Source organism: Polychytrium aggregatum (genome assembly GCF_025602895.1).
Source record: "Polychytrium aggregatum strain JEL109 chromosome Unknown BJ171scaffold_44, whole genome shotgun sequence".
NCBI lineage: Eukaryota > Fungi > Chytridiomycota > Chytridiomycetes > Polychytriales > Polychytrium > Polychytrium aggregatum.
In genome coordinates this window covers 187,432-212,952 of record NW_026516246.1, presented here as the reverse complement: position 1 = coordinate 212,952, position 25,521 = coordinate 187,432, and the positions used below count along the sequence as shown (strand labels likewise).

Here is a 25,521-nt window from a genome sequence, read left to right as displayed (position 1 = left end):
TTCATCGCAGATCGAGGCGCTAAATCAATGGGGAGGATTCATCGACAAGCGGCCAAACACGCACGGCATTCTGAAGCGAGTAGAGCCTCACGCCGGCTTTCTTTCCCCGCCTCCATCGCATGGAAGATACATATAGATTGAAATCCAATGACAAAAGCAATATAGCGACACGACTGTGGGCGGATAGGCTTATAGAGAGGAATCACGAGTGGTCAATGCTCATCCAGGCAGCTCGACAAATCCTGAACAAGAAAAGGAAGCAACCAAAGGCAGAAGTAAACAACTGGAGAAGGGATTCTGTTCTTTGGGCGGGGGTTTGCAAGCTCGTGGGAAATTGAAGGATGCGAATGATGCCGATTTGCATATCGCTTGTGGGGCCCGACAGAGGTTCCAAAAAAGAGCGAGAGCGAGAGAGACGAGGCTTGCATATTGGAAAAAAAAAGAACTTCAATGTAAAAAAAAAAAGAATAAAAGCGGAATGAAATAGCAACAACGACGACGGCGCCGAACGTAACGGGTCGCCGATAAGATCAAACAAGAGGCTCCCGCTCAGCAGGGGTTCCCTCCTCGAGCTTGGGCTGGTTTCGCAGCGACCAGATCGACTTGAGCGCATAGAGAATGATGACGACGCCACAGACGACGCCGGGATAATAAATGAGGGAGTCGCCCGGATGGTTGAGGGCCACGGTGATGACGGTCCTATGTCGACACAGTCAAATGCCGCGAGGGCAAGAGTCAGTCGATTGTTCAGGGGATCATTCCCGGAGCCAGTGGCGTTTGGTGTATCGATAGCGTATGCAGTGGTCAGAAAGGGGCAGCGCGGGGCCGAGGCAATTCCTGCGACTCTCCAGCTTGGCATGCATCTCTCCAGCCCGGCACAGCTTCCTCCGACGTGCTCTCCTTCTCATCCCACTTCCGTCAGACTCCTCAACCTACCAGGCCGTGACCAGCAATCCAATGGGGTCGTCGATCTTGCGGCTCTTGGAGAAGATGGCAGCAGGGATCTGGAACAGCAGCCAAACATACACGTAGACATAGTCCTCCCACTGCGAGCCGGTTTCGGATCCATCGTCTTCCTCGGGGCGCTTCCACAGCGTGGCCAGGAAGGCAGCCAGCGTCAGCCAGTTGATAAAGACCAGCCAGGCATGCAGGGCCGAAATGGGCCAGTGCACCAACACGGTCTCGACGAGGCTCTTGTTGGGGAACTTTTGGATCAGGTTGAGGGCGATGATGAAGAGCGAGAACGACGGCACGAGTGCCAGGAAGAAGGCCACCAAGAGCTGGTCCTCGGTCCAGGCCACAAACCAGAGCGAGATCGAGGCAGCGCTAACGGCGAACCAGGGGCCGATGGCCTTCTGGACAATGGGCTGGGCCGAATGCAGGAACTGGCGAGGCGGTGTGCGTCGTGCGGGATTCGATGCGTCGTGCGGGATTCGATGGGATGTGGGTGCAGCAGGAGAGGATGCGTCCGTTTGGGTTGACGGGATTCATGTGGAAGGGGCCGGTAGCCACAGATTCCATTGGCAAGTTGATGGATCTCATTAGCAAGTGCGATGGCTTCATCTTTCAAGCGGCACAGTCACCCGGCAGCCAGCCAGGTTCTGAAGCGCCTCAGCTCTCTTGGCCCCGCAATGTCCAGCCACCGCCCAATGGCTCATCCTACCTGCCAAACCAACAGAGCAGCGAGCAGGGCGTATATGGGTGCCAAAATATAGCTCGCCCACAGCGCCGGGGTCAGGTTCGTCGGATGCAGCGAGTAGACATCCTGGGTGCGTGCCAGGGCAAAGTAGGCATGCGTCGAGATGAGGCTGACGAAACTCAGGACGTTCACGACCTGGTTGTGAGGACATAAGCGGTTCGGACCATGGATATCATGTGTGATAAAGCCATGGATTGTGGGTATAGGTTATAGATCTGCATCAGTACAGAATTCACAGGTACTGGAGGGGAGAACAGGCCAGGACACAGAGATATGCATGACGCACGACGAAACAGGGCGGGGTGGTGTTGGCCGGGGAGCAGGACGAGCTGCTGTCGATGCGATTGACAAAACGCAACGGAGCATGACCACCGACCTTGAGCCACAGTTGCGGATGCTCGGCGTCCATGTTGAAGGGGTGCAGCGGTGCAGCGATCGAGACAGTCCTGACGAGTACGCAGGGGGACTCTGCGAGCTCTGATGATGACAACGACGGCGATGGGTGGCGCTTGGAGACTGACCGGGCTTTGGAAGTGTCTGAGGACGAGGAGCAAGCGAGAGACGGGCGAGAAGCAGGCGAGAAGCAGGCGAGCCATGCCGCACGTGGTGCGGCGGTTGCGATTTCATGCGCAAGATCAATCCCGTTCGATCTGCGTATTCCGATTTGGACGGGCTGGATACGCCCCGAGGCCGGTGTGCGTTCAAACGAAGCAGTGTCGGTTCTATTGTGCAATCAGACGGACCGCTCGCCAAGACGGCGCAGGGCAAGTGAATACCGGGGGGGGGATGCTGCCCGATAGAACATGGACCAAAGACTCACAGGCACAAATCAAGAGACGGTAAAAAGCAGGATAAAAAGAGGTCATGGCAGCCCAAAAAGCCGCCGATGATGAGCCTAGCTCGTCGGTTGGTGGCAGGGTGGTTGATTTTCAGAGGGGGCTGGAGTACTACTGGCGCCACTCGTTAGGGTCAGTGAAGAGCTGGGCATAGCAAGGAGTGCCCTTGGCATTGTAGTGGCCCAAGAGCAACTCGGCGAGCTGGTCTGCCTGCCGGGCTTGCGCGATGACCGAGTTGCACTGGAGAAGGCAGATAAGATCACCGTCAGGACTCGGACTCGGCGTCGAATGAGGAAGGGCAATGCACTCCAATCCATGCACTCCAATCCAATGCAATGCAGACAAAGCCGCCCAGGTTCACACTCGGCCATCCGACACTTTCACTGCCAGGATCGGGCTTGCCGGCAAAGCCGAACACCACACGGACACAGGGTTGCATGGCGGGCTCATGGCGTCGAGCGCACAGACGAATCAGCACGGATATGCTTACCAGCAGGCAAAAGTGCCAGTGGCACTGGGGACAAGTCATGTGGTTGCAGCCTTCGCTCCGCTCGATCGGCAGGCCGCAGTTGCTGTTTGGGCACTTTGCGATGTTGCGGTTGGCCTCGCGGCCATCCAGAACGTCATCGGCGGGCTTTCGGGTGGGGCACGGTTTGTTGTGATGCCAGTATTGGGTATCGCACTTCAGGCACCATTGCAGCTGGCACTCTGGACAGTAGACGAAATCATTGTCGTCCTCCCGCTCAAATGCACTGGCACAATCGGGTCTGGGACACTGGATTAGGCTGCTGCCGCTGCCGAGGTAAATCGACTGGATGGCGTTCTTGATGTAGATATCGTAGTACTGATCTCGGTTGGTGAGATAGCGGATAACGGACTCGCTGACGATGGTGGGGACTTTGACGGCCTTGCAAGACGGGCAAGAGATGGGGAACTGTCTGGAGGCAATGGCGTTCTTGACGTACTGCTTGGCACAGTCGTAACAAAAGTCATGGCCGCAGGAGAGGGCGCAGGCGTATTTGGTCTTTTGCCTTTCGTCGCAGATGGAGCAGGTCAGGTATTGGTCCGAGGGAGCGCGCGAATGGACCCGAACGAGTTCCCCAGTGGGCTCCTTGGGCTTGGGAGGCTCGGAAGGAGGAGGAGGAGGAGGAGGAAGGGGAGGCAGAGGGGCAGTTGGCTCCTCGGGGATCTGAAATGTGCAAAGCAAGGATATCGCGGGTTAGGACTGGCAAGAAGCAGCCCGCTGGACGAAGGGAGCAACGGCTGTGATCGAGCGCAGGCGAGCCCTATCACACAACGCTGGTTGGCGATCGAGATCCAAGCACAGAGCCAAATGGAGGATTGAATGGGATGACCCACGTTTTGTTCGGCGGCTGAGGGTTGTGGTTGCCGACGGCAGCGGAAAAGGAAAGGGAAGGGGAAACATACCGGAGGCTGGTAGGTAGGTCGATTTGCCTGCTCTTTGCGAGCCTGAGAGCGGTGGGAGAGACATCGAGTGCGGTCAGCGCATGTGGGTGGGTGTTAGAGAGACGGGGACACAGCCATCAGCGGATGCCAGAGCTGTTGATGGAGCAGAGACACTCACGGCTTTTTTGCTGGAAGAATTGCCTATGGAAGAGACGGCGTCGCAGGAAGACGTAGAGTCCAGACCGAGTCAGAGGCAAGCACATACGGCAGCAAGTCGTCGACAGCGAATGTCAAGGACGCAGCGGCAGCCAGGGGGCTTGGCGCAAAAGTCCTGGCCATGGCTGGCAGCAAGCCGGCACCGATCAGCGGGGCAGATCAGGGGAGGGTCGCCGCAGACCTACCCATGGCGATTCTCGGAAGATTGGAGGATCGGCAGCAAAGAGCGGTGAAGCAACAGGCCCGGGAAGAGCAAGCCAAGGCAGTCGCGGGTGGTTGGGCAAAACAGCCGAGCCGAGCCGATGGGCAGGAGGTGAAAGGAAATCAGGTCGGGCGAAGGACGTCCTTTTGAGTCTTTTGGTGCGCGGCGGGCCTGGCGGTGGCGGTGTGCGCCGCACCTGTGCGACACGGGGTATCGGCGCAGATTGTGTGGGCCACAGTGTGCTGCCCGCCATGTGCGACAGGCGCGCGCACCGCGGCGCCCCTTCACCGCACGACAGTGTCGCTGTGGCGCGTCGGACGCGGTGGCACTGCTGTCCCGGTCCCGCCACAGATCGGTGGCAGTGCGCGGATATGGATCGCTTGGATGAATGACTGCCTGAACGAAATGCTGCTCGAGCGAATGGCTGCTTGAGCGAGCGTCGCTTGGTTGAAGATGCACTGTTCCGCGGCGCGGCATGCTGTGGGTATCAGGGTATCCTGTTTGCTGTGGGTTGGTTGTGTCAGGAGGTCGTTGGGGCCACCTCATCTGGCCCCCTGCTTGGATTCTTGGTGCGTCCCATTTGCATCCTCTTTGGCCGAGTGCCTGGCGTGTGGATACACCTTGGCAGAGTTCCGGCAGCGGCTCTGGGAGTGGATCTGGCAGCGGCTCTGGGAGTAGATCGCGTAGCGGCCCTCGCTCGCCGGGACCAGCACTTGCATCTCACCTCCATGTGCCTATTTCCATCAGAAAGATGCCGTTTCCATCTCCGACTTCATCTCCATCTCCGACTTCATCTCCATCTCCGACTTCATCTCCATCTCCGACTTCATCTCCATCTCCGACTTCATCTCCACCTCCGTCTTCATCTCCATCTCCATCGCATCGACCCCCAGGCTGGCTGCTGCGTATCCTTGCCTCTCTCTCGTCTCGCATCCATGGCCGTCGGTGGTGGGGTACTGCTGGTGCGACTCTCTTGCTCCACGGGGCTGAAACCCCCACCACCGGCCCCAACTTTTTTTTCTCGGACGGTCAAAACCCGAAGTGGGTCGCATCGCATCCCGCCGTCCTCTCTCTCCTCTTCTGTTCGGGACCCAAGGCTGCTGGACCGCCCAGGCTCACAATCCAGCAGGACATTTGCTTCCAACGTCGGTGCATCCGTCCGTCTGTCCGTTTCCCTGCCCAGATACATCCTTGTCGTTGGCTGCAGTCACTCGTTGCCATGACTGACGCCGACCTGAAGAGTGTCGTCGCCGCCTTCTTCATCCAGGCCATCACCGCCCTGGCTGTCTTTGCTGCCTTCTCGATCCTGCGGTACAACTACAAGCAGATCTACGAGCCCCGGCTTCGGTCCAAGGAGGAGATCCAGCAGGAGAACCAGGCCATTGGCCTCAAGACCCTCATCAGGATCAAGGTCTCGCTCCGCGACCTGACCACATGGATCCCGGCCGTTCTCTCCATCGACGAAGCCAAAATGTCGCACCACATTGGTCTCGACTCGGTCATGTTCCTGGCTTTTCTGCGACTGTGCTGCCGCTTCTTTGGAGTCGTCGCCCTCATCTCGCTCCCGCTCATGGTCTTCAACTCCCTGGCCCCGTCCATCACCGGCCTTCCTGGATTCCAGGTCACCAGCACCGTTGCTGGCCAGGATCCGCCGCCTTCCTCCTCCAACTCGAGCTCCTCCTCCAACTCGAGCTCCTCCTCCAACTCGACCTCATCCGGCTCGGTCCTGAACCTGCCCAACCCCCAGCTCACGACCCTCACCTTCCAGAATCTCAATGCTGCCGCCCGGGGCTGGTTCTGGCTCTATGTCGTGGTTGCCTATGTCTACACCTTCGTGGGCTACTACTTGATCTTTGCCACCTGGAGGCAGTATCTTCGGCTCCGCCGCGCGTGGTTCGGCAGCCAGTCCTTCCAACAGTCCTTCCACAACCGCACCGTTCTCCTAACCAACCTTCCTCCCAGCCTCCAGACCGACGAGGCCCTCACCGACTTCATCAAGACCCTGGACCTGCGCTACCCCTTTGTCCATGCCATGGTCGGCCGCAAGATCGAAAAGCTGCCTGCGCTCATCAGCGAGTACGAGAGGACCATGGCTCTCCTCGAGCGGTCGCTCTGCAAGTCGTTGCCCAATGCCAACAGCACCTTGCCTCGTCTAACCCATCGCCAGGGCGGCTTGTTCGGGATGGGCTTTCTCGGCGGCAAGCGGGTCGAGACGCTCCCTTACTGCCAGCAGCGTCTGCACGAGCTCGAAGAAGAGATCTATGCCGTCCGTGCCCGCGGCGAGCTGGCCTTTGAGTGCGAGGCCTCGGGCTTTGTGCTCTTCGAAACGGCCATGGGCGCCCATGATTGCGCCAGGCGGTACCGCACCCCGACCTCGATCTCCTTCAAGACCAAGATGCTCAGTCCCCCGACCCTCAAGCTTGCGCCGCACTTTGAGGACATTATCTGGGCCAACATTGGCATCTCCATGCCGTTCCGCCAGTCGCGCCGTCTGGTGGCCGTTGGCATTACCATCGGTGAGTGCGACCAGGATTGGTGACGCAGGCGTCGTCATTACTAGTGCGGCTGTCACTAGTGTGTCGGTCACTGCTGTGTTTGTCCCTGCTGCGTTGGTCGCCGACCCAGCCTTCTGTGATCGTCGTAGCCCATGAAAGCCGCAATGACTCGGGCTAACAGCGTCCTTTTCACAATCCCATTTTCTTTCTGCCAACGCCGTCCACTCGTCAGCACTCATCCTCGCCTGGACCTTCATCGTTGCCACCGCCACGACGCTCACGTCGATCGAGAGCTTGGCCCGCATCAGCCCTGCCATCAGCCAATTTGTGCAGCAGAACGAGGTCGCCAATGCACTCTTTAAGGCCGTGGTCGCTCCCGTCGTCCTCGTCGTCCTCGGCGTTGTGCTGCAGCTTGCCCTCCAGATTCTAGCCCACATCCAGGGAGTCCGCAGCAACACCGGCGCCCAAAAGTCCGTTCTGCACAAGTACTTTGCCTTCCAGATCTACCAAGTCGTGTTCCTGGTCGCCCTCAAGACGCTGTCGATGGCTCTGACAAGTTTCTTGACCGGCAACAGCAACGCCTTTGCTTCCTACGACCTCAGCGCCATCCTCTCGGCGGCATCCGCGGGTTTCATCAACGTGAGTGCTCCTGCGTTTCTCTGCCGACGCACTGATGCGCACTCTGCTTCTTTGTCCGGATCCAATGGCCCGGCACCTTTCCTGCCCTGGTGTTTCTTGGGCATGTGCCATATGCTGAGCGGATTGGATGCGGCTTGTCGAATCCTCCCCTCTCCCACGTACTAATCCTACAGGCTTTCCTGGTCATTTGCAGAGCTCCAGCTACTACATTGCTTTCATCACAGTCAGTTTTTCGTCGTACGCGATCGAGATCATCCAGGGTGCCCGGTTGGCGATGCTGTACGTCAAGCGCATCTTCTTCAAGCCGACGCCGCGCGAGGAGGGCGAGCTCAACCAGCTTCCGGTCTTCGAAGTCACCTTTGCTTACAGCAACTTGCTGCTCATCTTTCTGCTGGGATCGACGTACTGCATCATCGCCCCGCTCACGACCGTTTTTGCCTTCATCGTGTTCTACGTTGCCTATCTGGTGATGCGCTACCAGCTCAGCTTTGTGTACGAGACCGAGATGGAGACGGGCGGATCGTGGTGGCCCAAGGTCTCCAACCTGCTGCTGCTGTGCTTTGGTTTCTGGCAGACCATCACCCTGATCGGCTTCCTCTTTGTCACCAACACCACCAACATCACCGCCGGCGCCGGCACCACGGTGGCCCAAGGCATCTTGATGCTGATTCTGCCGCTCTTGACGGTGGCCTATTGGTACTGCATCCACACCTTCTTGGCACCCAAGGGCTATCTCCTGAGCGAAGTGGACGACGCCCCTCGTTCGTACCTCGCAATCTTCTTCTCGGCCGTCGGTAAGCACCTCACCGGCGCCTTCTTTGTCCAGCTCTACAAGCCCTGGACCTATGTCCAGAGCCTCAAGGCCATCCCTGTCAAGGAGACGGGCGATGCTGCCGATGACCGCAAGCACATCGAGCAGCACGCCTTCAATCCCAGCCTCGAGAAACCGCTCTGGACACTCACGCTGCCTCCAGAGCTCCAGCCGCGAGCCGCCGAGTTCTACCAGCCCAGATACAAGGACCTCGCCGACTTTATGGCCCAGAACCAGATCGAGTCCCCGGCGTCGGCCGACGCCAAGCCAAAGTATCTGCAGGGCACCGACGCTGCCGCAGCCATCGAAATCGTCTCAGAAACTGCCGCCCCGCGGGCTTCACCATCCACTCAGACCACCGTCTAGTCAGCTGCAACCGCTTATTCAACATGCTCGCTCGGTGCACCCTGCTCCGCCTGGAGCACTGGGGAGCCATTCACCTCGACCTGTAATCACCTGTGCCAGATGTTGCTCTTTCTGGCCTTTCTAGACCGGGGCTGTTCCCCGTCGCCCTTCTTCTCCCAGCAGCCACCATTCTAATGACAGTCAATGCAATAAAAAAAAAACGGAGGGCATTCAGCTTTTTTTGATCAACAAACCCAAAATGATTTGTTACCTCGAAACATCGCGCGCTGGCCGTGGCATTCCCGTTGAGGTTTGCCAGAGTGACCAGAGCCGATCGCAGGCGGTCTTGATGGACACAGACCATCAGAAACCTCATGCTCGACTGAAATGGGTCTGCTATTCCCTGGACATCGTGTCCTTGCCAGTCCAACCTGTTTCCCTCCGTGGCAGTCCCTCGTATGCTTCCACCACCACCACCAGAGCAAGGGAGATTGGCACGAGTCCATCGCGATGCTCCGCAGCCCAACTGTCCAACGTGGCGCGACGCTGGCTCGCCAACAAAATCTGCCTGACAAATCAGCGCCGGTCTTGGATTCTCCGCATCGCTTGCCTGTGCTTCCCTTCCACATATCATTCTGCACTATTGTCCTCATCTGCATCGTCTCTCCTCATCTGCATCGTCTCTCCTCATCTGCATCGTCTCTCCTCATTTGCATCGCCCTCTCCATATGTCGCTCGCCACCCAGACATCGACCCCGGCCGAACCGTCCTCGGCCACTCCCAAGCCGTACCCCGGCGCACAGTGGTCGTCGCTGTTTCTTCCCCAGACCACTCGAGCGGCCTTGGCCATCGAAGCCGAGAAAAACCTGCTCCGCCATGGTTCGATCTACACCCAAACGACCGAGATGGAGGTCGAGCACAAGCAGGTCCAGATCAACGAGAGCGACTACATCAACACCCTCATCATGCGGCCCAAGGCCAAGGTCAGTCCCGGTCCCGGCTCCGGTCCCGACTCGACACTCCCACCGGGCCCAAAGCGGGTCCTGGTTATGGCTCACGGCTACGGCGCCGGCCTGGGATTCTTCTACCGGAACTATGCCGCCCTCAAGGTGCTGCAGGGTTGGGAAATCTACTCGATCGACTGGCTCGGCATGGCCAACAGCAGCCGCGCCCGGCAGCTGCCCCGGATCGACCGAAACCAGTCGGTCCTCGAAGCCACTCAGCAGACCGAAGACTACTTTGTCGAGAGCCTGGAAGAGTGGCGCACGGCAACCGGCATCGACGAGATGACCCTGATGGGTGAGTCTGAGGGTCGGTCGGTCGGTCGGTTTGACCAGTCTGGCTGAATGGCAGCAGTCGCCTTGGATAGCTTGTCCTGACCATTTCTTGTGGGGAAACGAACCAACTGCCCTCCGGCCATCCCAGGACACAGTCTCGGCGGCTATTTGTCAACATGCTATGCCATCAAGTACCCCAAGCGAGTCAACAAGCTGATCCTGGTGTCACCTGGTATGTTCAGCATCTTGCTACCGCTCGCAATCTTCCTCGTCCGTCCGTCCGTCCGTCCGTCCGTCCGCCTTCTGGTCGCTCTTCCATTCCGAGCTCTAACCATATCGCTCCATTGGAACTCCTCAGCCGGAGTCGGCAAGCAACCTCCGGAGACGGTCCAACCTCGTCGTAGCCTATTGTTCACCGTTGCCAGATGGCTGTGGGAAGGCAGTGTGACTCCTCAGCAGCTCATCCGGACGCTCGGTCCATTCGGTAAGCCACTGACCTCACACTCACTTCCGCCGGTCTGGCCTCCGACTCGTCTCTTTGCCACTCCTGCGGCTGGTACCGTCCTCGACGATAATCCGTAATGCTGACCTCCCCATCACCCCGCCCCTCGACCACGCTCTGCAGGAACGAACCTCGTATCGAACTATGCCAACCGAAGGTATGGATCCTCAAAGCCCGCACTTGAACTCGATCCCACGCTGCATCATCTCACGCTGCGTCATCTCACGCTGCTCCCTTTCTGTTGGCGTAGATTCGAGTACCTTGTCGAGCAGGAGAAAACCGACCTGACAAACTACATCCACTCCATCAGCGTCCTGCCTGGATGCGGCGAGCATGTCTTGTCGAGGATTTTGGCGCCTGTAAGCACACTGGCAGTCGATGGCAGTGCCCATGTCGCATATCACAGTTGGCAAAACATTACTCCTGTATCCCATAGCGCTGCTAGCAAGTGTACCCGTGGGGTGCCAATGTGCATTCCCTACCACTCGCAGCCCTGACCTTTCTGTTTCCAATTGGTTTAACTCTTCTCGTGCTCGCCCCCTCGACACAAACAGGGAGCATGGGCTCGAGTTCCCCTGCACGATCGCATCTCCAAGCTCTCGATGCCCACGACGTTCATCTACGGCGACGACGACTGGATGGACTACAAGGCCGGCATCGAGGCCGCCAAGACCATGTCGGTGCCCGTCCGAGTCGCCACCCTCCGCGATGCCGGCCACCAACTGTACCTGGACCAACCCGAGACCTTCAACCGCTATCTGATCTCGGAGCTGACGGATGCGAGCGCGAATCTCAACTTCGCCGATGCCACCCACCACTATGTTTCCGAGTGATCCAACCACTCCTACGAGCGGCAGCCCTGGTCTTCCCAAGTGGGAAGCTGTCGCGACTGTCGCGACGAATGCATGAATAGATCGATGAGGAGGCAACAGGCAAGTCGTTAGTAGTGGTCTCGGTCATGATATTCGACGATCAAGTGCCCCTGTCGATACCACCGAAACATCCAACTGAATCGAGCCGTAGCAGTCTGATGCTTGTGGGATGAAATGGGACTGATTGCCACGGCAAGCAATCACTTTTTGTCGGACACTGGCTCGTTTTACGAAAGGACTCTCGGGTCAAGTCATTCTATGTGATGGAAAGGATTCCTGTCCATTGTCGGCCGTGAACAGGCGGCACCGTGTCAACCCTCGCACTCATCTCTATAACAACCAGCCTCGTGATACAGCCCAAAAGACAACCCGTTTCCAGTGCTGTATATGTTGGTCCTTGGAGTCCATGGCGCTTGTTCAGTGTGTTTGGTGTGGCATGTCGGGTTGGTGACGGGCTGGCGACGTTGTCAGCACGCGGTGTGCGGTGCAGCGGGGAAAGATAATAGCCAGGGGTATCTTTGGTAGGCCCTGCTCTTTCGATACACCCAGGATTCGCCATTCGACCCGAGTTGGACTGACAGGGCACGTCGCTCTCTCAAAGCTGATTTGCCCGCGGTGTATTTTCTTTGCTCAGCCTTGCCGGACAGAAAGAGAGAAGGAAAGAGAGAGAGAGAGAGAGAGAGAGAGAGAGGCTTGTTGCATGTGATGCAAAGGAAGCTTGCCCTCAAACGATTCCATCGCCCATGCATGCATGGGAGGGAGGGAGGGGAAGCGATCGGACTGAGCGCAAACTAACCACAGCCCCCCCGATCCGCTGGCTCAGAGACGGGCCTTGAAGTCGCGGTACGAAAATGCCACGTTCTCACTCGAGTTGCCTGTTGCCAGCACCGCCAGTCGTCGCTTGTTCTCCCATCCAAGGGTGGTTGTCGCAAACTTGCGCAAATCGGCGAGCTGATAGGCCGCGAGGGCCTGCTTTCGTTTTTCCAGGAGAGCAAAGTCGGCATTTTCCTCAAACGCCACATAGTTCAGGAACCGCACCTTGGAGGCCAGCGAGTCGTATGGGTTGTTGAGCCGGGTGAGGATCGACGCCTTGATCGAGTCTGGCGAGCGGCAGATGTCAGACCAAGCGACAGCGTTTGCAGGGTCCAATCGATAGAGGATCGCACGGACATGTGGATAGACCGCACACGCGGAGCGATCGAAGAAGCTGCGGATGCCGCCAGAGGAATGCGGGGGCCGTGTAAAAAGACAATTTGCAAGTCTCCCACTCTGCCCAGTTCTGCATAAAGACATTCGGCTTCAAGCTAAGGAGATGTGTACACAGCCTTGGACGACCGAGGGCTTACCAAACCGCGACTGATTCTCGTTCGACTCGCCCAAGTCGCGAAGGAATGTCTCGTTGAAGAGCTCGATTCGTGAGAGCAAGTCTGCCGTGGCGTCGACCGAGTCGGTATGATTTAGGCACCGGCATCGATTCGATCTGAGAGGCGGATTCCATAGACAGCAGGAGCGACTGTGCAACTTTTTTCGCGGTCACGGCTTACCGCGAGGATCGTGTGTGTTCGACTGCACTACCGAATGCATAAACAGCCGCTTATCCATTTCGAACGACGAAGAGCCGACGATATAGCCTGTTTGCTGCTTGGTTCTGAGCTGTGGGGGTGGGGTCCAAGCAGAGAAACGAGTCTCAGAGCCTGCACAGGCGCCAACGAGTTCGGATTGAATCTCGATAGAGCCGCACGGGATTCAGGCACTGTACCTCGGAGTAGAACGGCTCTTTATAGAGCTTGGCGAGCAACTCCTGGCCGATACGATCCTCGATGGTCTTGGGGCCAACCTCGGAGATCCATTGGATGGCGTTGCCCTTGACGTTGACCGAGAACTGGTGCAGTTGCGGCTGGGCCGTGTCCAACGGCACCACAGACGACTTTTTCGTGAGCTGCTGCGAGCATTCCTGTCCGCCGAGTGTGTGGTGCAACATATCCCAGGCGCGGCGGGCGTCCTGCTCGAGGACGTTGCCGCCGACAAACCCTTCGACGTTGTACTGGGCATAGAGCGTGTCCGCGAATTGTGCCAGATCAGCCAGAGTCACTTGGGCGATGGCCTCGGCAAGCTGAGCTGAGGTGCAGTACTCTGTATAGATCAGCGACGAGAGTCTGGTGCCAGTTGCGCCAAACGCATGCAAGTACACCGCTGTTAGTGTTGAGCACACGGGAATGAGCAATGCCTCTCTTATGCTGTTCAAGAGTACCTTTCCATAGCCTGACTCATGGGCGGGTTCCAGAGAGCATTCTTGTATGATCGCTCGATGCTCTCCTTGAAGATCTCAAACTTGGTGATGTCGAGTCTCGGACGACGAAGCGTTTGGAGGACGCTCTCGAGCAGCATCGAGGCTAAGCAGAAGGCAAGTTCACACTGTTACCAAGTGTAGTCTGGAACTAGAGCGAATCTGTCTCCTGTGAGGCAACGCAGCCACTTTGATCGCTCGACAAGAAACGATCATCCTCCCGAGGCCTCGGTATCTCTCCTGATGTAGACCACCCGGCGACCATGCCGCGACTTGCCCGCTGAATTCTTACTCTTTTGGCTATATCCGCCAACTGAAAGCTTGATGCCGGTGCCTATGCAGCAAGAGAGGCCAGGGTGACGCAATTCAGAGTCCAACGCCTTGCAAAGCGTGATGAACCGACATCATAAACTCCGAAATGCACCGCTGTCGAGAGGGACTTACCCTCGCTCTCGGAGACGCTAAAGTGGAGACCACCACTGGCAGCTTCGTAGCTGAGTTCGTTGAGCTCTTCATTCACAAACCGGGAGTAGAGCTCCGCCAAGGCCAGCGAACGGGCGTTGTGTGGTCGTATGCTCGGTGTTCTGACCTTGAAGATGTAGAAGCTCTCTGGGACCGGGAACTCGGCATCGTGATGATGATATAGGGCGCTGTTTGGGGTCTTGATGATCTGGCATGGAGATGGGTCGCCAGGGAGCAGGACGGGATGAAGCACCAGGTTGTCGGGGATGAAACGGTTGGGCGGCGGGTAGTAAACTTTGGCGGACAGCTCTGGGGAGACACTTTTGGACACAAGGCCCGCCAAATCGATGGGCATCTGGCAATGATGGATTTGTCAGCGGCACTACTGGGTCGGCACGTCCATGATGTCGGAACAACAGACCGAGAACGGTATCTCGTCCAGACACAGTGCCCAAAGGCCATTATCTGACCGCTCGATGGGTTACCTACCAAGCCATATCGTGCGCCCATCCACCTCTCTCGGCGATCAAGCTCGATCTCTGGTGCCTGCGAGACCATGGTTGTAAGGCAGTCGTCTGGAGTCAGACGACTCAACAGCTCCACAATCAATTCGGGGCGAAACTCCTGATAGAAGAGCGACCGCTCCGGAAAGGACTCGAGCCCCTCCCTCCGCAGCATCTTGGTATAGGTGGTAGCCAAGTTGGGATGACGCTGCTGGTACTGCCAGTGCACAGTGTTGACAAAATTGGCCTCGTTGAAGATATGCTAGCAATGTCCCGAGCAGGTGTCGGCGAGCGGAATCCATGTGGGAGTCAGATATCAGTGAAGATTAGAGACATGTTGGTCGGCGATGGAGGCGCGCTGGGTAAGCAAGCGGAAAGTCGGATGCAGCACAAGATGGCATCCATGCGGAAACAGCCAAGTATGATGTGCAAGCCCAGCATGGAGTGCAGTAGCAAATGGGTGGAATCGGGAGCGGACAGCCTTGGCCGCCACGTCTGCTCATAGAGGCACTCACGGCTGGATACGGGGATTGCTTGAAGACCTCGAGTGCCTGGAATACACAGCCGACGACCGTCTTCCAGTCCTTCAGGCCCTTCTCTGTGAGCCCAATTGAGATGTCAAAGAAGACATTGTCGGCGCCGTATTCGCTGGCCCCGGCCGAGAGACTTTCGGCCAACGCCTGCTCCTTCAGATATGACAGCAGTGAGCCCTGGCCCTCGTATCCGATCACACGCGAGAGCAGCGAGGCAGCTCGGCTGGACATGTTGACAAAGGTCGGTGGGATTTCCCAGCTGAGGGAGATTTGTTTCAGGTCCTTGACAGGCTCGATCCACACCATGCTGCGCTTGAGAGAATCCGGGAATATTGGCATGTCCTTGGTCGAGAGTCGAGCAACTTTGCTGTTCGGAATCACCGAAAAGAGCGTCTCGGCACTCTGAGCGAGCTTCTCGATGCTTGCTGGGGCATAGAGCACCAGATTCATGAGATTGGAGCTGTAGTTTTGCTTGAACCACTCGCGGAGATAGTCTCGGTCAATCAGCTTCATGGTGTCCAGATTTCCGGTGTTGAACATTGCTGAACGAGGCCAGCCACGAGCCGTCAGTGGGTTGTCGGCACCGGAATCGATCGCGGCCTGTCATGGATGACCAAACGAAACCTGCAACAGTCGATCTGCACTGCATCCTCGCCTACCGAATGGATGGCTCTGGTTCGCCAGCTCCTTGTTGACGTGCAGAATGCGCCATCCGTCTTGCTCAATGTTCTTGCGGTACTCTTGATCGACCGCTGTCACGGAGGAACAGATCGAAGGTCACTTTTGTTGGCCGAGTGGCGAACGAGCACATATCGAGCCGACCGGGCCGGCTAAGATACCACCGTTAGAACAAGCCAGATGCCCCGATTGCATCACAGACAACCAACCCTTCATCTCTCTGTCGACGCACGACTCGTTGAAGAGAGGCTCGTGGAAGAACTTTGAGAAGCGTTCAAGTGCGCCGTCGAATGCATCTGCAAGCAGCCGAGATTGGTCACGGAGCGTGGGATCTAGCATGCGAAGTACATCCATTCCAGCTACTTTGAGGAAAATGCATCCCCAACGATGCATGGCCGTCGATGCCGCTGCCAGGGCCAGATGTCAGTCAGCCAGCGCACCTGGTGAGACCGAAGAAAAGTAATAGAGCGAGTGGTCGCTGCTGGTGTATCCATTCAACGTCCCATTCGAGTCGAAGATGAATCTAGAGAGAGTAGGGTTTGTTTTTGTTAGACTGATGTTCATTAGAGCGTTTCAGGACTGCTGGTGGATGTTGCTGGTCGGCCAGAGATGAAAGGACGCTGGGTGGATTCTGCTGTCGATCGTGGCGAATATGGGGCACAGGATCGCTCACCAGCGGGCTCGCCATGCACATACAGACCTCTCGTATTCGTATTCTTTTGGAAACGACTTGGTCCCGAGAAAGAGCATATGCTCGAGGAAGTGGGCCGTTCCCTCGTGCCTGGTCGGCAGGTCGATCCCGCCGGTCGCATCCAGTGACGATATCGTTGTCAGCAGCAGCATCAGCATTCACGTCGGAGAGGCGGCTGCGCCCCGATGGACAGACCGATGGTTGGATAACGAGATCGATTGCTGGGCCAAGATGGAGGGGTGCTGCCGATCCAGCATCTTACTCTACCTGCCGTCCTTCCAGGAACCAGCCTCGACCGATAGACACGCCGCTGAATACGGAGCACTGGGATCCGACACGAGAACGGCGTTGATCCCGTTCGAGAGTCGGACCTTTTCGATACGGCGGTCCTGGAGCTGTGGGGTTTTGATCGGCGGCAGTTGGCCAAACGGGAATCGCTCGATCCGAGGAAAGGGCTCACCGGACCGGTGCCCAGCGGCTGTGGAAAGTGCCATCGTCCGAGAGAGCGACAAGACGGGCCTGCGGAGATGGCTGGCTCCTTTCGAGAGCAGTGCTTGCATGGCGGGACTGCGTTGGCGAAGAGGGCGGAAGAGGGAGGGCTGGTGGGCAGATGAGCAGGCGCAGAGATCCGAGGAAAGCAGAAACGAGCGGAGGCTGCCCGTTTCGTTCTGAACAAGCCCCCATGCCCAACCATTCACCCTGGCCCTCGTCGGAACTTGCTTGTTCGTTGTTGGGAGCCATGGGTGTGCCCTGGCCGAAGCTTTGGGGATCCGGCACTGGCCCTGGGGCGGCCGCCATTGTGCCGTATACAGGCAATCCAATAAAAAACGGGACACCCGGGTTTTTGACCATTCATCGAATATTTTGTTACCCAATGTTATCGCGCGCTGGCCATGACCATTCGCCGGACAGTGTGGAATCGCGACGTCAATGCGGCGCGCAACATGATCACAGTGTGCAAGTCGATTGTGGAGACCGGAGAGCGACCGGTGGTGTTCACTCGGAGGCTGCCAAAGTGATCTGTTTTATTTCTTGTGGCTTTGCTTGACGCAAGCACAGCACATACTACATGTTCATGGAAACGGCTATATTGTCCCGTTTTTTTCTGAATAAAGTGTAACACTGCGGCAACCCAAGATCAGGCATACAGCGTCCAAGTCGTCGTGCCGTTTGTGTCCAGCGGCACCTACGAATATCAAATCTCCTTGGTGACAACCACTGGCAGCTGCACCATCAACACGATGTACTTCCAGGTGATGGAGCAGCTTGCCGACTCTGAGGCCGAACCCGAGCCTATCACCTCCCCATGGGTGCAGCCCTTTGTGTCTGCCACTCCATCGGTGACATTCCAGTCTGCTGCTGCACCCACGAACGTTGGAAGTTCAGCCAGCAGCGGTTCTACGACCTGCCCCGGTCCTGTTTCCGACAATGCACCCTCGACGGGGGCTGCCTGCTCTGCCATTGGACTGCTCATCTGCGATCCCGCAAATCCCAACCAGTTCTACCTCTGCAACCAAGACATCAACGGCTGTCCTGTCTTTGTTGCGCCCTTTAGCTGCGGTGTGGGACTGCAGTGTTTCCAGAGCGGCAGCAACCCGCTTGTATGCCAATAGAGCACCCTGCACGCCCCTCGACTCTCTCTGGGTTGAGGCCCCCCCTCCCTGAATATCTATTCTGGAATATGGCCACGCAGCCCTGAAAATATAAAACGGACCCATTCTGCAATACCCACCGTCAACTGCACTGGGCGGTTATGTCTGCGGACTCTGGTGTCCGTGTTGCTGCTTCGGTGCTCATCCATCCAGTAGTTTATTTTCACCCAGAGCTTTCCACTGTCTGCTCAGGTTTCCCAGACTGTAAGGATCTCACCGGACGCCTTGGCACGAGTTGGCGTTGCGGAGGCACGTTTACTCGTTCTTAAAGTAGACTGTGATCTGCAAACTGATGGGCAGGGCCGTATCTGTCACGTAGATCACATCGCCATCCAACAGCAGCTCCGCCAAAATCTTGTCGAGGTTGCCCAAGGTGGCTTCCCGAAGGGCGGGAGGTGACTGCATAAACAGCGACTTTGAGCTTGTTCGGAGCGACGGTTTTTTCAGTTGGCTGAACGAGAAGAAAGGAAGTACCGGCAAGGTCAGAGAATATGGCAGCGAAGGATTGTCGGGGTATCGCATCGCCCCACCTCCCACCTCCCATCTCATGCCACAGCAAGTGTCACAGCGAGTGCCGGGGCCCTGTGCTCAGAGTCTCATGCTTTGCTCTCTGCTGCCGCCCAGTCATGAACCTACACTGAGCTGATCTCGGTGAGCGAATCGATAAACTCTTGCAGCGTGGCAGTCCTGTCTTGGTCGTGGATGACCATCGTGGCCGAGCCGCAGACGGGGCACTCCTCCTTGCGCTGGAGCTCAAATGTATATGTATAGATGCCCTGGTCGCCAACATAGAGCATGTAGTTGTCGAGATTTCCGACGCAGTTGGTGGCAAGCTTGAAAGCCTCATTGGCACAGGCCGCTGAGAAAGCCGAGGCGGAGGATGGAGGGCGACAGTCATGAGTCACACGGGGGCGATCACAAATCAGGTGCATGCGAGAGGATAGCTACCTGCGACGATGGCGTTGGTTGAGGCGATTGCGGGAATGATGTTCTTGACAACTCCTTGGGTCAGCGAGTACGTAACACCGGTGATGCCAAACTGCTTTGCACGGTCGGTCGCCATATCAAAAAGCCACTTGATGTGCTCCGGGCTATCGCCGTCAACCTTTTGGCCTGATGCAATTGGGCAAAGGATATCGAGTCGCCAAATTCAGTTGGGCAACAGGATCTCAGAGGCTAGGTTGTGTGCTGGTGTCGGGCAGACCGAAGACCCATCATGTTTGGCGGGGCGCGGGATCCAGTCTGCGGGGTGGGGATGCAGCTGATTTGCAAATCGGGACGATCATCAGACCGCCTCAGGCAACCTTCTGGTCTTGATATCTGAGCGCTAACTGACCTGGGAAATGGTTGGGCCATTGGATGATCGAGGCCCATTCGATGCAGTGCTCAGGGAGTCGCGGAGCATTCGCGATGGTGCACATCGGGAAGGTTGTGGGCTTGGTTTGCATATCCAGCGAACACTCGTAGCAGGCGGTGATTCGAGGGAGGATGACACGGGCCTGTCCTTTGAAACCTGCAGTCCCGAGAAGCGATGCGGGTATCAATAAGTAATTGAGGGGCAAGCAGGAGCGTCGACATCGGCCGGCATGATCGATCTGGAGCGAGCCAGGTCGATGGTGTCGGCCTTGACGATCAAGACCCCGAGCAGGCAAGAAACCAACCCTCGGTGCCACCGTCGACGATGGGCTTCAAGGTCTCTGGACGCTCCGGATCGTACATATTGACAACGGTGGCATTGATCCATCGACGAGCCTCTACCGAGTCCAGGCCGCAGATGATGATGGAAAACTGCGAGTAATACTCCTCGTCCTTGTCCTGGATCTTGCCAAAGTAACTAGGGATATAGGCAATACGGTTTATCATATGCCGGAATTTGATGCTGCGATGTCGACAAAGTGCGGCGAGAGGAACTCAAGTCGGATCATAGGGCGACCCAGAACACAAGCAGCTGGAGCAACGTACGGGGTAACAATACAGCCAGGGACTCGCTCCATCACAAACTTGGCGGCGACTTCGGCCTTGGGCTTGCCGACATCAGCTTGCCTGTAGTCGAAAGCCACACGTCAGCACAAAAGTCGCAGTTAGGAGATCCACACAGCGAGACATCTCTGTCCTGCGCATCGATCGCCGAGGCAGCACAGGATAGCCACAAGGATTTGCGGCTTGCGACAATGCGGTAACTCTCGATTGCCGAGTTGCCCTCTGTACACCCGGTGCTGGGTGGGAGGTATAGCCGTACCGGAACAAAAACTGGCGATTGAGGTTGGAAATGTCGATGGTGTCCATGTCGATGACATGGATATCCTTGAACCCGCTCAGGGCCAGGTCTTTGAGCAGCTCGCAGCCAAGGCCGCCGGCCCCGATGACAAGGATCTTGCAGTCGTCGTGGAGGAAGGATTTCACCTGAAAGACATGCAGTGGAGGGTCAGGAGACGCAGCGATCAAGAAATAGAACAAAGTAGAAAATGATGTCAGACATGCAAGGAGGCGTCCGATATGTAAGAGGGGGGGGGGCGAAGGCAAGGGGGTGGCGAATGGAGATGGCTGGGCCATCAAGATCGCATCTGCAATGACAAGCCTCTATCGCAAGCAACATTAATGGGAACTTCGGGATAAACAGCGGACAGAGCAGCGGGAGGGAGCTTTCAGATAAACGCTTACCTCATCTCCAGCCTCGAACTGCTCCTGGGCAAATGGTCCCGAGCGATCGAGGAACATATCAATGTCGTCCCAGCGACTGAAACAAGCGAGCGATGAAAAAGGTTGAATCTGTGTCAGTGTGTCGATATATCGTAGGAGACATGGTACAGCGCAACAAAGGCAGCGCATGCAACACCAGCAGCACAGAGACGATTGCGACGCAGAGCCGCACAACGGACCCATTCCAGTCTTCTTGGCTCATTGTCGCAACGAGAACAGGTCCGTTTGTCGAGGGCACGTTTGGTCAGGAGGGCGAAGGACTGGACAGCGCACACAAGCAGCGGCCAGCGATGGGAAAATAGTCGCTCGCGCTCGACGATGCGGGTGTTGGTGCTGATGTGGGCGAACGAGCCTTGCAAGGAGGCGGCCTCGGTGGTGTTGGATTTTGGGTTGGGCATGGGTGGCGGGGTTGGATTCCTCGGTCATGTGAGCGCCATTGGCTTCGCGCCACAGCCCAGCCTGCGCCACAATCAGTCCAACCGACAGGGCACCAGTTTGAAACCAGACACCGAGTGCATGCGCCATACTCCAGTGTCACAACATCAATGCCAGTCCATCGTCGCCCTAGAGGACTGAAAGGGTGTATTCAAGACCATGCTCTCCACTCGCCGTTTGTTGGCCGCCCTCAGATCAACCTCAATGCTTTGTGCCGAGCGTTAACGGCAAAGTGCTTTGAACCGGAAGGCATATACCCGAGAGAGTTGATGGAATGCAGAGGACTAGGCACACCCTAGGGCGCAGGAGATTGGCTATAGCGACATGAGTATCAATCGATACTATTGCGAGCTCGGAATTTGACAAATACTTGCTGCGATAATGACTGGATGACACGGAGGAGCTTTGCTGAAAAGAATGAGGGTGCCAGTGGCGGTGTCATCATGTCCTTGCCAGCCGCCGAACAAGGCGTAAGGAATTTGGACGGAATGAGATCCGAAGCGGATCCATCTCGGAGCGGAATCGGAAATTTCATTGCCGTAAAGGTCGAAGGTGATTTCGCCCAGTCGATTCCATTGAAGCGAGCTGGATTCGTGACGAGTAGCTTCCTTCGCTTCGATATGGTCAAACGACCGAGTGAATCTGCCGTTGAGGCGACACCATATGATTTCGACTCCATCGAAATCATAAGACATGAGAGAGTCGCCGGCTGATAGGAAAGAAACGGAAGTGACGGAGTTTTGGTGTCCTTCGAGGGTCTGCATCAGCTGGCCCGTGGCGACATCCCACAACTTGACGGTCCCATCGTATGAACCAGACGCGATCGTATCGTCGCTCGGTGAGAAAGTCACAGAGCTCACCCAATCTCGGTGTCCCTTGAGGGTAAAATACAACTTGCTGGTGCTGACATCCCATATCTTGACGGAATTGTCATAGGAACCAGAGGCAATCAACTTTCCATCAGATGATATGGAAACTGAGCATACCCAGCCGCTGTGTCCATCATTCGGGAGAATGAGCTCCTCGACATTGTTGTCCCAGATTCGAACGGTTGTATCGCCAGAGCCAGACAGGATCAATTTGCCGTCCGGAGAGATGGCCACGGAAGCCACAGCTTCGGTGTGACCCTTGAAAACATGCCGTAGTTCACCGGTGAACATATCCCATTCTCTGACAGTGCTGTCGTACGAGCCAGAGACAATCGACTTGCCATCGGGCGAGATCGCAACGGAAGACACAGACTTTGAATGTCCTCGGAGGGTGTGTTTCACTTCGCTAGTGACGGCATCCCAAATCTTGATGGTCTTATCACTGGAGCCAGAGACAATCCACTTGTCATCGGGCGAGATTGCGACTGAATTTACCCAGTCCGTGTGTCCCTCGAGACTCTGCTTCATTTCGCCAGTGACAGCATCCCATATCTTGATGGACATATCGAAGGAACCTGAGATGATCCAGCTGCCATTGGGTGAGATGGCCACAGAATTCACGGTACTATCGTGTCCTCCAATCGAGAGCCTAACTTGGCTGGTTGGGATGCCCCACACCCCGATGGTCTTATCCGCAGAGCCCGAGACGATTGACAGGCCGTCAGTCGAGATAGCGAGAGACACCACCCCGCCTGTATGGCCCTCGAGGGTCTGATGCTCTTGACCAGTGGTGACATCCCACAGCTTGATAGTGTTGTCCCATGAACCAGAGGCAATCCACCTGCCGTCAGGAGACACGGCCAAGCAAAGCACATCGCCTGCATGTCCCTTGAGTGTATGCTTCAGTCGTCCAGTTGAGGAATCCCACACCATGACAGTGTCGTCGATTTTGTTGTGGTTGCCAGAGCCAGAGGCAATCCACTTGCCATCGGGTGAGATCGCCACGGCGTTCACCCGGTTCTTGTGATCGGCAAGCGTCATCACACACGGATCCCAGGTGGGTGCTGGACCAGCCGTGACCAGGAACGGGATCTTGTCCTCGAGTTGGGTGGCATAGGCCTTGTAGATCGCCGTCTCCTTCGGTGTGAATGCATACCCCGAGTTGTACACCTGTGGTGCACTCTTGATGATCGGATCGGCAAACTCGCGGATGAATCGATACGTGTCCTTGACCAGTTCCTTCGTGGTGTCGTCGACGATGGTGCTGGGTGCCATGTTGGTCACTCCTCGCAGCACAGCCAGTTGCTCGATGATCGGCTTGACCACATGTGTGAGCGATCCACACTCGAGCCAGAAGAACACATGCGTCTTGACGAACCGAGTGAGCACCGCTGCCACATCGACCATCTCGGCCGACTGCCACACCGGACTCGACTCGGCCACTCCTTCCACACACCACACAAAGTGTGTGATCCAGTGGGCGACGCTGTATCGCAGCGACGGTGTGATCTTGGCTGCGACCCTGTCCTCGAGGTCTGGGATCTTGTCGTGAAAGTCGAAGATCTCGCAGATGTTGATCACTGGCTCGTGGGAGAGGATCACTCCGAGACATCCCTGGGCAAACACCGTGTGGAACGAGTCCGACACATGCCACGGATGGCCAGCCGATGCGTCGCCGAGGAGATAGTCCGCCACCGACTTGTGGTTGAACTTGACTTCGGTGTTGGTGGACTGGCTGCCTCGGGGACCCAGTCCATTGGCGCCAGGATCGAGGACCAGGCTGAGGCTCTTGAGACACTCGCGAACGACGCCGATCTCGAGTCCAAACACATCGGCAATGATCTGCGGGGTCAGGATCGACTGGGCCGTGGCGATCGCCGACACCACCGTGACCAGCTCGGCCGGGTGGCTCGACTGCGAGTGGATCTTGGCAAATGTCTTGTGGTACAGTCCCTTGAGATCCACCGACGAGTCGTTGATTTCTCGGATCATCTCGAGGGTCAGTGTCCGTGGCTCGTGTGCTGCGTCGCTCTCCTCGCACGGCGTCGATCCAGGCTCGGGAGTCTCCAGCTCGTGCTCGACGGTGTTGAGGATCAGGTTGATCCACACGAATGTCTTGGACTGGTCCAGCAGCACCGAGATCGCCTGGGTGCGGTCCGACTCGCTGAGGCTGGGATGGTCCCTGAGACGATGGTCGATGAACACCCGGAGGTCGCGGATGTTGTCCTCGCTCGACGGCTCGATCGTCGTGGTCGGCACTCCTCGGAAGGCAGCCTTGATGTCGGCCTCGGGGCGGGACGTCAGCAGCAGCTTGATCCGGGACTCGTCCTTCAGCTGCGTGAGTCGCCAGGCCAGGAGCGACAGGATCTCGTCGCGCGGATGGCACTCGTCCAGTCCATCGACCATCACCACGACGGCTCCCTTGGGCCGGTACTGGCCAAGTGCCTCGAGTGGATCCTCAATCACGGCCTTGAACAGGTCCGGGATGCTCATCTTGTCGAGGTCGTCCTTGGTGTGGCCAGCGTCGAGGAGCCGACGGCCGATCGGTGCGTACCAGCGACACAGTCCATATGCGATCGTGGTCAGCAGGATGCGGGGGTTGTTCTTGCGGGTGTCGTTGTACTTGAGGAACAGCGATGTCGCCAGCTGGTCCCGACCAAGCAGGATGTTGGCGATCTGGGCGGCAGCGACGGACTTGCCGACACCGGCGACGGCATTGACCCACAGGACCAGGTCGGCGTTGTCGTCGTCGTCGACCCAGGCAGTGACGTGGTCAAACAGCCACTGGCGGGTGCCCTCGACATACAGATCCTCGAGCGCCTTCCTGTCTGGGTCAAAGTCGATGGGATCGAGCAGGACGCGGAGCTGCGAGTCTTCGTCGGCAGCGAGGACGATGGGTCGGCTCTGGTGGTAGAGGATGCCCTCGGCGATGGCCCTCTCGGTCTTGGCCACAAGCACTCGGATGTACGGAGAGAGCCTGTGTGGTGGCGGGGGATGGACGAGTGCGAAAGGGAATGGGGTCAGTTGGATGTGGTCAGATGGATGTGCAGCAAGGTGAGGCGATGTGTATGGTGTCGTGTGGTGTTGTGAGAGGAGTCTGATGCAGCATGGTGCACATGGCATTGATGGTGTGCATGACATGGATGGTGTGCATGGCGTGCAGGATGTTGCGACCAAGCATGACAGCAATGCAGCAGAAATGGCTTGCCATCGATGGGATGACAGCAGCCACCCACCTCATCACCGCCGTCCCATCGGCTGCATTGAACTGCTGGAGAGCCAGGACATCTCGGATGGTCTGGCGGATCGATACGGGCTTGCCGTCGACGAGGGGACTCAGATCGTGGCAGGGCGGCTCGTCGGGAAAGTCGTCGGGGTTGGGGAAGTACTTGGAAGCATAGGTCTGGTTG

General features: G+C 57.2%; 6 protein-coding genes across 6 annotated transcripts; 2 read left to right on the top strand and 4 right to left on the bottom strand.

Moving 5' to 3' along the window:
- Positions 1-118: 118 nt before the first annotated feature.
- On the bottom strand, positions 119-2,187 carry BJ171DRAFT_520103 (uncharacterized protein). The gene is made up of 4 exons (XM_053112403.1): positions 2,076-2,187; positions 1,664-1,834; positions 937-1,385; positions 119-699 (listed from the first exon to the last, which is right to left on the bottom strand). Exons 1-4 carry the CDS (start codon positions 2,106-2,108, stop codon positions 531-533), a joined length of 822 nt encoding a protein of 273 aa, XP_052963033.1. The 5' UTR covers positions 2,109-2,187; the 3' UTR covers positions 119-530.
- A 212-nt stretch (positions 2,188-2,399) lies between these two features.
- BJ171DRAFT_520099 (uncharacterized protein) lies at positions 2,400-4,465 on the bottom strand. The gene is made up of 5 exons (XM_053112402.1): positions 4,344-4,465; positions 4,121-4,143; positions 3,964-4,005; positions 3,026-3,724; positions 2,400-2,775 (listed from the first exon to the last, which is right to left on the bottom strand). Exons 1-5 carry the CDS (start codon positions 4,345-4,347, stop codon positions 2,647-2,649), a joined length of 897 nt encoding a protein of 298 aa, XP_052963032.1. The 5' UTR covers positions 4,348-4,465; the 3' UTR covers positions 2,400-2,646.
- Positions 4,466-5,136: 671 nt separating this feature from the next.
- On the top strand, positions 5,137-8,903 carry BJ171DRAFT_520098 (uncharacterized protein). Its single transcript, XM_053112401.1, is given in 4 exon segments — positions 5,137-6,047; positions 6,066-6,876; positions 7,088-7,494; positions 7,688-8,903. The coding sequence occupies 4 exon segments, from the start codon at positions 5,580-5,582 to the stop codon at positions 8,669-8,671; spliced, it is 2,670 nt and encodes an 889-aa protein (XP_052963031.1). The 5' UTR covers positions 5,137-5,579; the 3' UTR covers positions 8,672-8,903.
- A 475-nt stretch (positions 8,904-9,378) lies between these two features.
- Positions 9,379-11,262, top strand: BJ171DRAFT_477906 (Alpha/Beta hydrolase protein; the record flags this gene model as incomplete). Its single annotated transcript, XM_053108892.1, has 6 exons — positions 9,379-9,949; positions 10,076-10,159; positions 10,286-10,411; positions 10,553-10,586; positions 10,680-10,788; positions 10,984-11,262. 6 exons carry the CDS (start codon positions 9,379-9,381, stop codon positions 11,260-11,262), a joined length of 1,203 nt encoding a protein of 400 aa, XP_052963030.1.
- A 610-nt stretch (positions 11,263-11,872) lies between these two features.
- Positions 11,873-17,073, bottom strand: BJ171DRAFT_520095 (Metalloenzyme, LuxS/M16 peptidase-like protein). Its single transcript, XM_053112400.1, has 14 exons — positions 16,723-17,073; positions 16,465-16,545; positions 16,205-16,287; positions 15,974-16,060; positions 15,746-15,838; positions 15,069-15,628; positions 14,540-14,815; positions 14,033-14,405; positions 13,881-13,922; positions 13,553-13,694; positions 13,061-13,457; positions 12,846-12,954; positions 12,648-12,728; positions 11,873-12,401 (listed from the first exon to the last, which is right to left on the bottom strand). Exons 1-14 carry the CDS (start codon positions 17,013-17,015, stop codon positions 12,121-12,123), a joined length of 2,898 nt encoding a protein of 965 aa, XP_052963029.1. The 5' UTR covers positions 17,016-17,073; the 3' UTR covers positions 11,873-12,120.
- Positions 17,074-18,240: 1,167 nt separating this feature from the next.
- Positions 18,241-21,150, bottom strand: BJ171DRAFT_520094 (uncharacterized protein). Its single transcript, XM_053112399.1, has 9 exons — positions 20,987-21,150; positions 20,769-20,844; positions 20,347-20,510; positions 20,070-20,150; positions 19,769-19,941; positions 19,444-19,620; positions 19,056-19,220; positions 18,744-18,966; positions 18,241-18,558 (listed from the first exon to the last, which is right to left on the bottom strand). The coding sequence occupies exons 1-9, from the start codon at positions 21,007-21,009 to the stop codon at positions 18,363-18,365; spliced, it is 1,278 nt and encodes a 425-aa protein (XP_052963028.1). The 5' UTR covers positions 21,010-21,150; the 3' UTR covers positions 18,241-18,362.
- Positions 21,151-25,521: the final 4,371 nt, after the last annotated feature.